Source organism: Anser brachyrhynchus (genome assembly GCF_964034855.1).
Source record: "Anser brachyrhynchus genome assembly, chromosome: 1".
In the NCBI taxonomy this organism is placed as follows: Eukaryota; Metazoa; Chordata; class Aves; order Anseriformes; family Anatidae; genus Anser; species Anser brachyrhynchus.
In genome coordinates this window covers 132,282,528-132,298,474 of record NC_137694.1, presented here as the reverse complement: position 1 = coordinate 132,298,474, position 15,947 = coordinate 132,282,528, and the positions used below count along the sequence as shown (strand labels likewise).

The 15,947-nt window shown below is 37.5% G+C and overlaps 2 protein-coding genes across 8 annotated transcripts in view; one reads left to right on the top strand and one right to left on the bottom strand.

Moving 5' to 3' along the window:
* Positions 1-1,549: 1,549 nt before the first annotated feature.
* TRAPPC2 (trafficking protein particle complex subunit 2) lies at positions 1,550-6,851 on the bottom strand. Of its 2 annotated transcripts, none has more exons than XM_080554701.1 (5): positions 6,722-6,851; positions 6,454-6,563; positions 4,607-4,749; positions 3,611-3,698; positions 1,550-2,975 (listed from the first exon to the last, which is right to left on the bottom strand). In XM_080554701.1, exons 2-5 carry the CDS (start codon positions 6,544-6,546, stop codon positions 2,877-2,879), a joined length of 423 nt encoding a protein of 140 aa, XP_080410827.1. In that variant the 5' UTR covers positions 6,547-6,563; positions 6,722-6,851; the 3' UTR covers positions 1,550-2,876. The 2 variants fall into 2 exon arrangements, with proteins under 2 accessions (XP_080410827.1, XP_080410826.1); XM_080554700.1 differs by having other exon boundaries at positions 6,714-6,824.
* Positions 6,711-15,947, top strand: part of OFD1 (OFD1 centriole and centriolar satellite protein) — a gene marked incomplete at its 5' end in the record, with an annotated part of 30,397 nt that continues 21,160 nt past the window's right edge. Inside the window, 8 exons of one of the 6 annotated variants that reach the window (XM_080554263.1) lie at positions 6,887-6,998; positions 7,121-7,177; positions 9,382-9,582; positions 10,456-10,524; positions 10,611-10,638; positions 11,298-11,405; positions 12,113-12,249; positions 14,320-14,493. In XM_080554263.1, coding sequence (XP_080410389.1) covers positions 6,903-6,998; positions 7,121-7,177; positions 9,382-9,582; positions 10,456-10,524; positions 10,611-10,638; positions 11,298-11,405; positions 12,113-12,249; positions 14,320-14,493 — 870 coding nt within the window. Of the gene's footprint in view, positions 6,836-6,864; positions 7,089-7,120; positions 7,307-9,381; positions 9,583-10,455; positions 10,525-10,610; positions 10,639-11,297; positions 11,406-12,112; positions 12,250-14,319; positions 14,494-15,947 lie in introns of those variants that run through there. The other 5 variants (XM_080554266.1, XM_080554265.1, XM_080554264.1 and 2 more) reach the window with 5 other exon arrangements.

Here is a 15,947-nt window from a genome sequence, read left to right as displayed (position 1 = left end):
GGGTCCTGTCAGCAGTATTTTGAGTTCTGTAGTGTGAGATATATGGAAAAAATCCAGGCCTCACAAATGAGGAAGAATCATAGAATATTCCGAGTTGGAAGGGATCCATAAGGATCATCAAGTCCACCTCCAAGAAAAAAGTTCAACAAACAGCCTTAGTAGAATATGATCCAAAAAAAAAAGGGTGGGAGCCAGAGTGAGAACACTGTTATGGCAAAGGGGTGGGATTGATGAAAGCTATGTATAAGGGAACAGACAGCAAAATAGGAAGAGGATGGGGCACAAGAGACTGCTTCTCTGCTTAAATTGAGCAGTGCACAATAGCAAGGACACAGCTTAGAGCTCATGTTCCAGCAGAGTACATAGATGCTTAGCGCAAGACTGCTGTCAGGACTAGGCTGCTTGTGTTAGCTTTTCTGTTCCTTAAACTGATTTTGCTTTACATTGAATCTGTTAACAATGGCAGGTTCCATAAACAGTAACAGAAAATTGCAGAAAGCTAAGTCTAGGAGCTCTATTTCCTGCCTCGTTTTATGGAGGCTGATTCATGTTCTTAGCCTGTGCTGTTGTTCATATTTCCTTGTGCTTAATTTTTTGACCGTGTAAGATAGTGCCAGTCCCTTTGACTTGCAGAATGTTTTTGATACAGGTTATTTGCTGCTTTCTCATCCTACAATTGACTTCACTTGAAGTTGTATTCCCAAGCTGCTGAGACTGGGTTCAAACATAACACAAAGGAGATCTCTCCTGCCTTGTCCCCTGACCTTCATATTGTTGGACATAATCATTGCCTCATCCATGCTAAAACTCCATCTTTCAGACCTAGAGCAGATTTGTGACCATACCTGAACATAAGCTAACTCTATCTGGAAGTGGCAGCTAGAAATCTCTCAGCTTATTGCAGAAGTTGCAACACAAAGGTACTCAGTGCACAGGAAATTACAGCTGCCTAACAAAGGTTCTTTGAGCTTCTGTCCAGAAACAATGTTCCTCTCCACAAACCCTGTAATGATCAATGGGAAGAATTAGTTCCCTTTCCTTTGGCCCATACCAGTTTTCATCAAGTCCAACTGGACTGATGAGACTGCCTTTCCCATTTATAGTTCCTGGATTCCTTTTTACTGTGTGCTGGCAGGAGACAGTACAATGATCAAAACCCACCCTTTTTAAAAGGAGTGGAAACTTTTAGTACTAATCCTTTGCCCTAAGTTTTCTTTTTTGTCATGTGCACGATTATTTAACATACGTATTTCCTCAGTGGACCTGAACTGCTTGTATTTTCCCCAACCATCGTGTTACTGTGGAGGAGACAGCCTAACAGCAACCTACTGTGCAGATAAAAATGCTTTATCGTGTGTTTCTATTGATTTCATGTGTACCTAAAGAGAATCAGTTTGATTCTCAAAATGCTGTATGATGCAGTTTTTAGAAAATACTACTGCAGACAAGTATTCCCATCTTCACTTGCCACCCTACCAGTAAAGGTAAGCCTTATCGCGATCATCTACTTTTCTCTGAAATCAGTTCCAGTACAGTCAACAGGCATCCATACTGCATTATTCCACACTTTATTTAAGGTAAATATCAGAAAGTATATATAGCATAGTGTTGCTTTTCTCATGGAATATTTTACAATGACACTTTAGCAGTAAACGTAGATTACAAAGAAATAACGATTGGTTGTACATTTAAAGCACCTATACACGTGGTCCCCTTAATTATACAAACTATATAAAATGTGCTTTTTAGAACGGCATGCCACTTCCTTTGGAAATCCCATTTTAAACATTAAAAAAAGTCCAAGAAGATAGTTTATATAGATTTGCTGCATAAAGAAACAGACTATGTAAAAGATGGTGAAATCAACAAAGATATTACGTACATGTATGCTAGATGACCCATTTAAAAATGACTATTTTGTAACTAGGGTAAGTTTTGCAGAAGACCACCTAACTACATCTTACAATGTGACCGTAGCCAGACAGGCCAAACACTGCCTTTCTGAAACCCTCATCAAATCGAGTCCCATGGTTCAAAGATCCTAGTCTAAATATATTTTCAAAAAGAATATTTCAGCACTTGCAAAGATAATGGAAATAACGTGGGTTTGAATGCGTAAATTTAGTCGTGTTGTTCCCCCCCCATGTATGAATTAGATTTAAAGTCAGGGCAGAGAGAGCTGTTTTGATCTACTTTAATAACTTCATTGATGCAACACTGCAGCTAGACACATATTGCATGAAACATCTGATAAATTTGCAATTTTAAGCTTTAAAACGTGCAAGTTTTTACTTTAAAATTGCTGAAATACCGAAGACAAAGCTTTGCTGATGGATCCTTTTTATTTAGCACTTCATAATAAATATATTACACATTGCAATATTAATATAGACCTTATTTAATACCGTGAACAGTAAGGTTAGTCTGGTTAGTCTGCAGTGAGTTCTCTAGCAAAGGACTCTAAGTAGAAAGGTTTATAGTAAAACTCAACCACTTTGGCCAAACAATCCAAAAATCCTTTTTGCTCATATTAAATCAAATGACTAGAGATATCTAAAGTTTAGATCTGATCTCTTCCCACCCTGTGTAAGAGGCTTATCTTTTGCACATGCATTGACACCTATGTCTCTCTTTGTACCTATTCAGCCCAGACATTTTAAAACTTAGTTTTCCTAAGACAGAATGAAAACTTCTAAAGATACATTTTTAACCAGAGCAGCTGGCTGTTTTATCTGTATCAGCAAAAAAAGCTTCTTCAGCATCCAATTTGTCAGTCTTCAGAAAGGTGAGTATCAAACATGCTGGGAGCTAACCAGAAGAACTACAGCTCAAATCAGGAAAGTACGAAAAAGCACTCACTCAGGAAAGCTATTTTTTCAGCTTAAAAGGTGTTTCTTCCCAAGGAACTGCACTTTCCTTTCGAAAGCACTGGATCGAATAGGTGAATTGAGTTCATAAAATGGATTCATTGCAAACTGAGGAAAGAAGAAAAGCTCATAAGCACAATGTCCAGAACTGGAAAATGTTATTTGAAATGAAAACTACTAATAGCTTTCAGCTTAAGTAGGGCCATTTAAAAGCAAAGATCTCCTAAGTAGTCATATATTTTCAAGGCCATCTCATAGTAAGAGCTCCTAAGAACAAATCCATCATGATGCTGATGGAAATTTGTTTCAGAAATTGGCATCATTCGAGTAGCTGTAAGAGGCTGGGCTGGCCATCAAGGCTCACAACTGCCCCATCTAGTGGAAACAGCACCAGGCTGTGGCAACATGGGTGACTTGTGAGGAGAGAAGCACCTTGACCAGACTTCTGTGACAGCCCTTTGCTGTCATTATCACATTAATGACACAACACTGCCCCAAATTGCTGGATTAAAATAAAAAAAGAAATTTGGAAGGAGCACGACCTATAACAGTTTAGAAACATCTTTTCTGTTTAATAGAAAATGCAGCCTTCATGTCACATGTTACCACTGGGGACAGCATGGGTGCTTCTCCCCTTACAGAGGTCCACCATAAGAAAATATAATTATATAGGGATGCCTGAGCATGAACAGCAGGCCATATTTAAAAGTATTGCCATGCGATTGTAAGAAGTGGGTTCTTACCTTTATATACAACTCATATACATCATTAAAGAAGTTCTTAATTCCATCTTCTTGTCTTACATCATGAAGCATTATAAATCTCATATGTAAAACAATTAAGGACTTTTACAAATAAACTTTTACAAATAAAAGAGACAATATACAGCATATTCTGAAATAAGCACTTAAACCTAATTCTGCATATATCTAAAATACTTAGCTGTACATGGAATCATTAAGGTTGGAAGAGACCTCCAAGATCATCTGGTCCAACCATCCCCCTACCACCAATGTCACCCACTAAACCAAGCACCAAGTCCAACCTTTCCTTAAACACCACTAGGGACGGTGACTCCACCACAAAATAGAGGAGACTCTATAGGAGCAAGCATTTAAAGAATTAAATGAAGCACTGAAATTTAGAAAGCATTATGTTTCCATTTATATTTTTAAATTTCCCTATCACCTCTCTATTCAAGATAATTATTTTTAAAACTAGACAATTCTGAATATTAATGATATTCTCAGTACCTTTCCCATACATCCCTGAAATTAAATGAGTGCTACTTGCTATGTGTAACAGATGTTTCACAATACGCACTCTTAAAGACTATCTACACCTACAATCAAGCCTTGACACTGTATTTTGAAGATGTGTTTTTTCAAGTATGTTTATCCCTGCTTCTCCTCTTTAACACTAAGGAACGTACGCAGAGAATCATGTATGCTTGCTCAGACCGCATCATATTATTCCTCTCACACCTTTTTCCTCTACTCTCTGTGAAATCCACATTTCTTTAGGCTATTTCAGGTTCTCCAAAAGGAAAAATCCATCTTTGCAGTTAGTTCCAATCTTAAAGAACTACTGTGCCTCCCAACTTACTTCATCCTGAAGATGGGAACTCTAACAATAATGGTGGTGAATAGCCAGAGAAATCTGCTACAGCAGCATTTCAACTATTTATCACTTTCTGACAAGAGGCTCAAAAAATACAAAGAGAAGAGTAAAGGATATGTCCAGCCGTGACAAAAGCAGAAACAAACCATTCGTTAAATTTGTCCACAGTCTTCAGGTACATGTTGTTAGAAAGCCACATGTTCTCATCTACTAGGTCAAGAGCAGCATGGGCAATGAACTGGTTGAGATGGCGATGATCATCCTAGTACATTTCCAGAAGACAGAGAATTAGTAAGTAATTCAATAAAGGGAGTTAAATATAAAAATTTGCTCAAGCTTGTAAACTAGTGCTCAAGATATATAAAGTTCTATATATCCTTCTTTTCTGCCACGTATTAATTAATCCTGTAATTAAATGAAACCGGTACATACTGTCATGATACTTGGTTTCAAGGAAGAGAAAGGGCATAATACAGAGGTCATCACAGAAATAGTCTGAAGACAGAGTGGGAAGCAGAGATATACAGAAGACAGATATACTGATAACGTTATCACTAAAGATTCTTTTTGATTCCTTTTTTTTCTCTCCAGGATACTTGCCTAGAAACACTGGATTTTGCTTTATTGTTTGGGGGGTTCTTTATCCTAAGAGCCTAGTAGGGAAAAACATGCTGCAACTGGTATTAAATATATGCTTGCAGATATAAATCGCAACTCTTCCTATAATAAACATAAACGGCCTTCACAGAGTAACCAGAGTATTTGACCCTAACACTACAAGAGCTGTGACAGGAAACAGTCGTTTAGTTGTTTACTACCCAGAACCCTGAAGGACATCTGCTAAGAAGAAACATAGGACTAAATAATTCTGTAAGCTCTTACATAAGTAGCCTTGCACTGTTTCTTATAATACTGGGATGCTGTTAAAACCAACCTCACACCTCTCAGTAAGCTGCTTCCCCCCAGCCCAAGTCAAGCTTGGCTCAGTGCATTAACAGCTTCACCACTTCCACGCTGAGACCGAGACTAAGTAGTGAAGTTTAAGGGGCAAAAGCTTGTGCTGACTTACGTGTACATGCCCTTAATTCACCCTTAAACGACGTGTCTCAGAAATCGGAGCAATAGTTGCCAAAACACATCAATGTTGCCTTGTTTTTCTTCAGTGCCCATCAAGTTTAGATTCTCTCTTAGGAGAAAGTTTAGTACTACAACCTTAGTCAGACAAGTATTTCCACTTTCTGACATCGTCACACTTGCTAAATCTAGTCTGAATAGTCTTATTTATGATCTTTTGTGATATGCTAATACAAATTACAAATGACACCAGTGACAGCGTATACTTTCATTTCTTGGTATGCGTGCACAAATGCATGCACTTTTGTTATGAAGTCTGCCTTTTTCTTTGATATAGTATCAGAAAGAATAGATTTGTTTTTTTCCCCGCTGGAAACATCATATATTGAGTAGTCTTATATTTCTCATATTCTCAAGCGTATTTATCACCACAAGTTTTAAACCTTCCCCACCTAAAGCAGGCATGAGTACTGAAGGTGGTTTTAAAAATATGGATTTATTCCACAAAAAATAAAGAACTGATGGAGCTTTCACACTAGTTCCTTCCTTCACCTTATCATTGTAAACAGATACCTTAAAATAGTGACGCTAAAGAGCAGTGTATAATGACCTGGTGTTACAAAAGCAGCACACGCTACCAGCAATGACTGAAGCATGACTGGCATATATATCCCCCACAACACAGCACCAAATATTTAAGGAAACAGCGTTTTATGCAGAACTACTACAGTCTGGCAAAGATTTTTTAGGAGATTTAAGTGCTGCAGAGTTCTGCTCCCTGCCACAACGTTTCTGTACCAGAAGCAAGCCCTGGACGCCAGCAACGCCTTCGGCAGCGGGTCGCTCAAATTATTAAAGGGGGGGAGAACAACGCGACGGGGGAAACACGCACCTTGGACTCTGCTTTCCCGGGAGGCAGGAACTCCATCTCGAAGACGGGGTTGTCGTGGTGGCCGACTATCACGAAGTAGAAGCTGCCGGACATTCTCCACAGCGGGGCACCTCGGGGGGGAAGGCAGGGACCTGACGCAGGCCCCACAGCGCGGGCCGCGCCCAACGCCCCTGGGGGCCGCAGCCACCTCACGAAGACGACCCCGACCCCATCCCCACCGCCCCCCAACCTCAACCCCAACCCACCCCGGGTCCCCTCACCTCCTTACCGGCCTCACCGGCCCTAACGGCTCCCCAAGGCTCCCAGCAGCCGCCCGGAAGGGCTCGGCTCGCATCCGGCGCCGCCGTGACGCCATGCCGGGGAGGCGGGGTGCCTGCCGCCGGTAACGGCTCTTTTTGGGGGGGGTTGTTGAGTTCTTTATTTTTGGGGGGTTTCTTTTTGGTTTCGGGATGGCTGCGGCCGGCAGGGAGGCGCTGTCGCAGGATGAGCTCCGCAAAAGGCTGTACCAGGCTTTTAAGAAGCGAGGGGTGCTGGACACGCTCAAGGTGCGCCTGATCCCGCTGCCACCAGCGAAACCCGCGCGGAGCAAACGGCCTCGCCCTTCGCCCCACGCACGGTGCTGGTGCTATGGCATAGTTCGTAACAGTTTGTGCTTGCTTTTTGCCAGAAACGCGTGCTTCCTGAACACAAGCGCCTTTCGGTAGTCTCAGGCTCTGTCAGGAAGGTTAGTGGCCCAGAGCAGGTCTTTAAAAGTACCGTGCTGGAGAGAGTGTCAGGCAGGGAGGAGAGGAGTAAATGGGAAAACAGGATCGGAAAGGACTCCTTGCATCACAGGATTTGTCTATTTACTGCTGTAAGCAAGCACACTGCATGAAGTATTCTCTTAATTTTCTTCCAGTTCTGTAGTCCCAAGCTATTTAAAACTAGTCGAGCTATTTTCCTCTTGTCTACTTGTTCAGGAACATGTCTTCCAGTATGGACTTGCTCAGGAGGGTGTCTCGGAGGATGGTTGTGTTCAAGAGTGACACTTAGTTCTGATTTGCGGCCTATTTGCAGTTGGTCTGCCTCTTTTTCTTGTACTGAAAGTATCCTTAAGTTTAAGTAGCTCTTCATGAATTCTTTCGTCTTTCTTTGGAAGGCTGCATGTATCTTTTCTTGAGGCATGTTACAACTGTACTGCTAGTCATTGTTTGAATGACACATCCACTTCTTGCTTTCTCCAAGCAGTCCTGTAGCAGAAATCTGTATAAAGCCTTAAATGTTGAAATTTTGTATTTCATGCAGTTTCAGTTTTGCTGGTGTTTAAACATCTGAATATATTTTTTTATGACATAATGATCTTGGTGTACTTTTTATTCCCAGCGTTATGTCATCATTTATGTTTTTAGCTCCTTCTTTTTGTGTTAAATTCATTACAGTTTAAAAAAACAATAATCAAGTTGTATATTTCAAGAATACGACCGATAATCTCAAGGCTAAGAATTTCCTGTTCAAGACAACTTGTTTTCTCCCTCAGTGGTTTCTATAATAAGCTTGCAACGATTGGACCATTTCCCATCTTGTTTGACTTAACTAATAGTGACATGCTATCTAAGTCCATTTACCCACTTTAGTTTTCCTTGTCTAGAAGATTATCCGTCTTAGATTTTGTAGCTTCTCTGAGCTGAAGAACTAGTGTAGCTGGGTATCTTACAGATTCCTGCAAACACACTTCCAACAAGAATACTCTCAGCTTTCCCATGGTCTTTTCTGACTACCTCTGCTGGTAAGAGGCAGGCTGTATCTGAAGCTACAGGTGTGCTGAATGGCCAAGTGTTTCTTGTCAGAAAGAATAATGATAGTATAACAAGTGATTTTTGCCTTTCTTTCCCTTAGTAGGGACAGGGATATAGCCCTGTGTTTTTCCCCTGCGTTTCTTCACAAGATGTGCAAGAGGTTGCTGGGCTCAGTTGTTTTTGGGACCTCATCTGTGTCAAAGTTTGTTGAAACTGGACAAGTTCAGAAATTAAGGGAAACGATTTTGTCAGTTTTCTTCATTTCTCTCTATTATCAGTTTCATTTCCGCAGAAAGCCATGCTTAAATATCAGGGTAGTCCGATATGATCTAGTTTTGGTAAGCATTTAGTATTTCATCCCATTTGGTACCATACTATCTTTTTAATCAGCTTTAGAAACTTTGTCACTGTTGCATAGTGCTGTTGAAAGCTTAAAATGCTATTTCTCTCATGATTTGGTAGTATGCCCTAAGCAACTTCTATAATTGCATAGTGAAAATGATTATTTCTTCCTCTTACAGTGGGGAGACTTTCTGATCTCAGCTTGCCTTTTTTCTCTGTTGTAATTAATATAACAAAAACAAATTATAATAAATACAATTTAATTTATTATTAGTGCCTGTAGGCTTTTTTTTTTTGATTAGTACCCTTTTGCTTCCCTACAAAATAATTAATTCTAAAGACATTGAATTTCCCATTATTTTCCCGTCTGCTGTTGGGGTGGGATCAACAGCTTTTTGATATAGGACTCAGAAGAGGACTAGTGAGTTTTCCAAGTACGTGTGAAGCTGAAGCCACATCAGATGGGCTTTGTTTAAGAGTGATAGAAGAAAAAAAAAAAAGTGATCTAACATTGAAGTTTGGAGTACTGGAGTGGAGTTTATGTGAAATTTTTGACTGAGAACAATAATTCTCAGTCCTACACCCAATACGTCTTAAGGGAAAGTCAAAGATCACTGTCGTGCAATTGAGTATTCTGAAGAAAAGCACTCTCTTATAAATTCTGCCAATGTTAGGCTGCCCAATTCTGGTGTGTGGGTTGTAATACAACATGTAAAGGTAGAATGAAATCCCCACGGTTTTTGAAAAATAAAGCTCTCATTACAGTCTCAGGTTGCCTGTTACTAACTCTGTTGTTTCTTTTCTGTGTCAGACACAGCTCCGAAAACAGCTAATCCATGAACTGATGCACCCAATTTTAAGTGGAGAACTTCAGCCACAGACTGTTACAAGTGATGACAGTTCACTTTTGATCACGGCTTCCAACAGTTTGGTGGCGGATCATCTGCAGAGATGTGGCTATGAGTATTCACTTTCTGTTTTCTTTCCGGAAAGTGGATTAGAGAAGAAGAAGGTAAGTTCAGCAATCTCTTAAGATTTCTAGGAGTTTTGTTTTCTGGGGGCTTGTTATATTCCAACAGAATTGAAAAAATCCACTTTAGTGACAGTGAAATACAGATGCAAGTACAGCTTCAAATCCTCTCCATAAAAGACTTCAATATTCAGGTCTATTTACATGAAGACTCACAATAAGACATCGTACAGGAAAGACATAGTGCCAGCCTCTTAACCTCAGCTCGCTCCACCAAAGCTGTGGTGTGATCGTGTGATTCTGTTTGGTGTGACAATTTGCAGAGCCACGTGACAGGCCACTTGGGGAGCTGATCCTGATTAAAGCTAGCCTCTTTTTGGCCATTCAGTTCTCTGAAAGTGTGGTTCGTGATCGGTTTAAACTGTTCCTAAATACAAGTTCTGCATGAAAAGGGCGGTCCTTGCCCTGTATTTGTTTCTCCTCTATGAGTATGTGATAATGTGATGAATTTTTTCTAACCAAAAATGAATTTTTTGAGCTGGTGAGTAGCTAGTTGTCATTTCGGTTAGCGAGCTCATCTGATTTATATGATAAAACAAAATAGAGGCAAGGAACGTACAGAGAGCGTGCATCCAGGTATGGGAGGAAACAAAGCCCTCTCTTTTCACAGCTTCAGGTGGTCATGAAACTACGCATTGACTGCTGTGTCTCTTAGGTAACAGATAAGCAAATGGAGCTCTAGAACAGTTAAGTGTTTGAAAATAGTTTTGCAAGGTGATAATTTATTTTGATCTTTTTCAAATCTAAAACATTTTACAACTGTAAAATGGTGGCTATTACATATTTGAAGTATTTTTTTAAAGTAGTTAACCTTTTCAAATTTATGTTTTTGTTTGTTTGTTTTTTCCCTAAAAGCTGTTGCCTGTGCAAGATCTTCTTCAATTAATGAGAATCAATCCGAAATCCAATTTTTACAAATCACTGGTAAGTTATTTTGATTCTGAAGATAAGCTAAAATTACAGTTGTGGTGAAGGAGCCTGGCTAAAAGGCTGTCTTTTATTTCTTACAGACTTTGGGAACTCAGAAGGAAAATAAAGGTACAAGATATTTATACATGATGCACACTGATAATTATGTCACCTTCATTTTTATTAAGATGTGAGAAGTAGATATTCAGATTCCTTGAGTATGTGTTGATGTGGAGTAGTATGGATTTAATATTTTGAAACCTGTAGTACACCAAATACTAGAGGTAATGTTTTGTGGAAACGCTGACAAGCTCAAATTTTGATTTGTGTTTATAACTGACTGTATTAGATTACATGTACTACAAACACTAGCTGAAGATTTAGTAGGCTTTCCGTTTTCTTAATGTAAGAAATAATTCTTATGTCTGCACGATGAAACCTATCTATATTAAGTAGCCTGAAGTAACTTGGTTTTCAGAAACCACTGTTCCCTAATGTCATTATAATTACAGTAATAATAACCTGCTCTCTCAAATGACCATGGAAGTCAAAGAGATAAAGAGAACAAAGGAAAAGTTGTAAAAGCACACCTTTTGCAGAATAAGATGGAGTGCTTATAATAAAAATCAATAGTTAACTAGTATTGATTTTTATTTAATATTCACTGGGTTCTTTCAGTAAATTGGGTAGGTTTTCTGTGTGTAGTGAAAATTACTTCATTAGTTACAGGCGTGAAAACTGAATTTTGTTATGAAATGAGAAGTAACTAATCTATTGGATCTTGAAAGGTTTTCTCATGCAGATTTTGATGGGACTTACAGAGCATCATCTAAGTAAGGAAAGTCATGACACAGAAACTCAGACAACCTCAACACCTCCTTACAGAGACTCTCTTGGTAAGTACAGTCTTTGCAATAAAGTCTCCCCAAATATTTTCATATCGGTGAATGATATGGATGAATAAATTGTATGAATGGTATTAATTCATTGCTCATTCAAATGCAACCTAAAGTAATAATAAATAAAAGTTATACCTGTATCGCTCTACATTTTTTCCTAATGTTGCTTAAAGTAAGACAGAAGTCCTGCTATTTTATTTTTCTTTTTCATTACACAGACGTTTTCTTAGATGTTTAGCTAACAGCTATAACTTCTTAGATGGACTGTAAATGTTAAGTGCTGAAATGTGTTCTGGAAAACTAAATTATAACTGCATGCATTGCTTTTGTGTATGATGGTGTTTCTGTTTGTTGTGCATAGAGTGGGAGTTTTTGAATTATAATATGCACGCTATTAGTAATACAAAAATGTAGAAGTTGCACGCAAAAGAAAATTCTAGAGGATGCAAAGAGGATGAATGACTATATATATGCCGCAAATCATGCCTGAACAGGTAAGTGCCTCCTCTTACAGATATGTTTTGTGGCACAGAGCTGATAAATGGCATTTCTGTGCTGCCACAGCTTTTGTACCACATGGGTCTTAGGTGATACTTATGTACGCTGGGGTACTTCATAGAGACACAGAATCGCACAGTCTTTGGTAGGATTTGTGATGACTGATTTATTTTTAAATTATGATGGATATGTTGCTCTTTTTATAGCTGAGAAGCTTCAGCTGATTGATGAGCAGTTTGCAGGCTCCTATCCCCAGCATTATAAGTATGAATCTTTAGAAGCAAAACTTCATGAATATAGGAAAGAAATAGAGAAGCAGCTTCAAGCAGAAATGGCTCAAGAGGTATTGCTCTGGTGATTGAATTTGAGGGAGAAATTTATGAATTTTGACTTTACACCTTACAAACTTTTAATACTTAAGGTAACTTGAAGAAAAATGTCTCATCATGAATTATATCTAACACAAAAGGCTAACTTAATCAAATACCATTTGTTGATTTGATGATATTTCACGTGTATGTTGTCATTTACCTTTTAATTAATTTATACAGTTCAGCTCTTTATTCTGGTGTTAATTTGGAAACATAACTTCTTATTTTGATTGTCTTAATTTGGTAAATTCTGCTTTTTGATTGTTTTGTTTTATGGGAAAATGTTTACTTTTCATAGTTATACTATTTATTTTCCTTCCCAGTTAAGATCTTGAAGCTTGAATTTGAGCATAATGCATTACAACCAAGGGGCATGAATTGCTGCTGTATACTTTGACAGATCAATTTATTTTTTTAATACTGATTAGAATTTACATACTATTTCAAAACATTGCACAGAAATGTTAAAATCGTAACAGGCACAATATTATGAATTATTCCACATTTTTTTTCTTCCTATAATTAAAGTCAAAGCTCTTTTGGAGACTTGTCCTTTACTTTAAGAATACTTTTTTTTTTTTTTTAATTTTTATTTTTTGCCACAAAGTCTATTGATTAATACTTATGCCTGGAGAATGGAGCAGATAGAATGTACTGCAGTTTATTTAAATATTTTTTTTCCATGATTTTTTGTCAAGATGAATTGTGTATTTCAATAGAAATTTTTTTTCACTGATAATCAATTAGAATGTTTAGGGACATTTTTTTAAAGGCACTCATCTGCATATAAACTGTTTGAAGAAAACAGTTTAGCCATAATTATTAAGATAGAAAAATAGAGAGATGGAGAGCCTAAACTAAAGCCAGTACATTTTATCTCCGTTTTTCATTTGGTCTTCAATCCCTGGTAGGCACTGTATTTTTGTTATGTAAGAAATGCTAATTTGTGTGTTAGGTTCGTCTCAGTTTTAGCAAAGCAGAAAACTGGAGGCTTAAACAGATATAAATCACTTCTAAATTAAATTAACTTTACATGGAATTTAAATCCTTAGCAATGTGAAGTGAGTTACTGTAGGGTATTTCTAGCCCAGTTTGTGTATGTAAGTGAGGCTGTACTGACTCACCATTTTTTTCTACTTTTTCACAAATCTGTGCCTATAGGACTGAATTCCTTGATCAGACATTCCCAGTGTGCTTTTTTTCCCCTCTCTAATATCCTTGTTTTCTGTAGTCTCAAACTTTTCCTGTCATTTGTTTCTAATTTTCTCATTGTTTCTCACGTTCTTTTATTTTTGTATGCTCTCCATCTTCTTCCAAAATTCTAATGTTATTAAAATAGTAATAATTTTATTATTTTATTAAATCTTACTATAATTCTTTATAATCCCAGTAGTTCTTGCATATATTACACCTCACACTTTTTAGGGACACATGGTTCCTACAATTCTTCTTTGCACTTGCAAAATGCGTACTTCCCTTTTTGTATGTGTTTACTTTTCTCAGCTGTGCTAAGAAGTGTGTGAGTCAGGATTTCTCTTTCTGTGCTAATGTGGAGTTACACATTCCGCGTTTTCTTTTGTGTCCAGAGGAAGTTTTGTTTTTCCTCAGGGATTCCGGATAGGTCTGCCTCTGCTGTTCCTAGTAGCACCAGTCAAAAGCAGTTCTCTGAGAAAGAGGCAAAAATAGAGACTGTGGCAGAGGAGGAATCAAAGAGTGTGGCCATTCCCTACCTGCAAGCAGAGCAGCACTCCTGCAATGTATTTTTCTTCATAGGTCTCTGTTTTGCTGTTTTCTAAACCTAATATTGTTTGTAAGACCTGTTTTGGGATGCTAGATAAATGGATGGAAATGATGTGAGGCATGCAAATAGTGTGTGCTACCAAGATACTTTTATCACAGTATTTTATTTTCATCATACTTCCTATCAGGAAATATCCTAACAGGAAATATCCGAGAGAAATTTAGAGTTGTCTGAGGAGGGATAGTCTTTGCTCTTTTGAAAAAAACACTATTTAACCCTCTCTTCCTCTTTTATGTAAAAGCTAGAACATTTTAAAGAAGTTGAAATAGCAAAGATTAAAATGGAGGAGAAAGCGCAAACCCAGAAAGAAATCTCTGAGCTACGGTATGAGTTAGAAAGGACACATCAAGCAAAGGCTGAAGCCTTGATTTCTCGTGAAAAGAATGCTATTGAGAGGCTTCAGAAACAACAAGAGGTAAAGTTCCAAATACTTTTTCTTAATCTAGTACAAAATGATGCATGAGTCAATTAAACTGTTCTTTTATCTTTGTGAGATTTACCTTCAGCTCTCATTTGGCTTGTTAGTGAAAACTTGGAATTTACTTTTGTTCTCATAAATAGGGGAACACATTCAGCAAATACAAGGATGAGTATGGGTGAGTATTTAAGTAAAGCTGGCTGGAAAAGGAACAGTTCCGCTAAATAGGGCTGAATTGTAATAGATACTTTTTAATCTGTTTTAATAACCGCTAAGTTCAGATCACAGAGATTTTTAAATAGTTTATAGGACTGTTTACTCTTTTATTTCCAAAACATAGCTTTTAGTTATACTATAAATTCTTTCAATTGTTAAGAAGGACTTTAAAGTAAATGGAATATACGGTCCACGTGTTAGAGATATGACATTTCTATGTCATTAGGTGTTGAAGAGTTTCAATAGCCACTGTCTTTGCCCTAGGCTGATATCACGTTTCTCTTTCAACACTTTTTTGTTGATGAGTTATTCCTCTGGGCTGTTAACTCTTGGTGTTTTGCCAGAATAGTAACTGTTACTGCAGTATATAATAATTTGCATATAGTTCTAAATTGCTTCACTCAATATCTATTACTTTTCCGTTTCTGGAAGAGTAGTTTGCCTGCTATTCTGTTGCCTATTTGCCTGGCAATCTCCCTGCTGTCTGCAGCAGACCTTCCTATCCAAATAATTTAGTCATCTACAATTGCTATCACCTTTCTGCTCAGGTATGGTTGGGCTTTTTTTTTTTTTCTCCATCAGAGCCTGTGATGGTAACAAAACTATCATTCAAATTTTTATATTATTGTATACATGTATATATGTAGCTACTACTGACCTCTTTCCCTTCTGAAAATTAAACATTTTATCAGTGCTATGTGAAATTCTTTCATTGTTATGTTCTTAGAAGCTTACAAGAAAAACCATCTATTTTATGCTATCAATCTTCATTTGTGGACACGAAATCAATTCAGTAATTAAAATAACAACAAAAAGATATAAGGATTTTGGTATTAGCATATTCATGACTGAATTTTACAGTTTGATTATATAAATTAAACTTCAATAACAGACTGCTAGTTTTCTGTTTTATCAGTTTATCAAGTCATGTTTTATCAATTTTGGGGCATTATCTTCACTTTTGTTTATGCAAAACATGCAAAATTGTTAAAAATTCAGAAGTTTGAACATGTTTATTCTGTAAATACTTGTTTAACCATTTTTTCCTTTAATATAAGTTTTAGTCAGTGTAATTTCTTAAATGGAAAGTGTTTGCTGGCAGCCAGTAGTGTTTCTATCTAAAGCATTTTTATTCAGAGTAAAAGGAAAAGAGGAATTAAAAAATTATAATAGATTCTGGATGCTATATAAAATTATGACTATGAATGACTAATAATTTTTGGAATTCCTCAAGG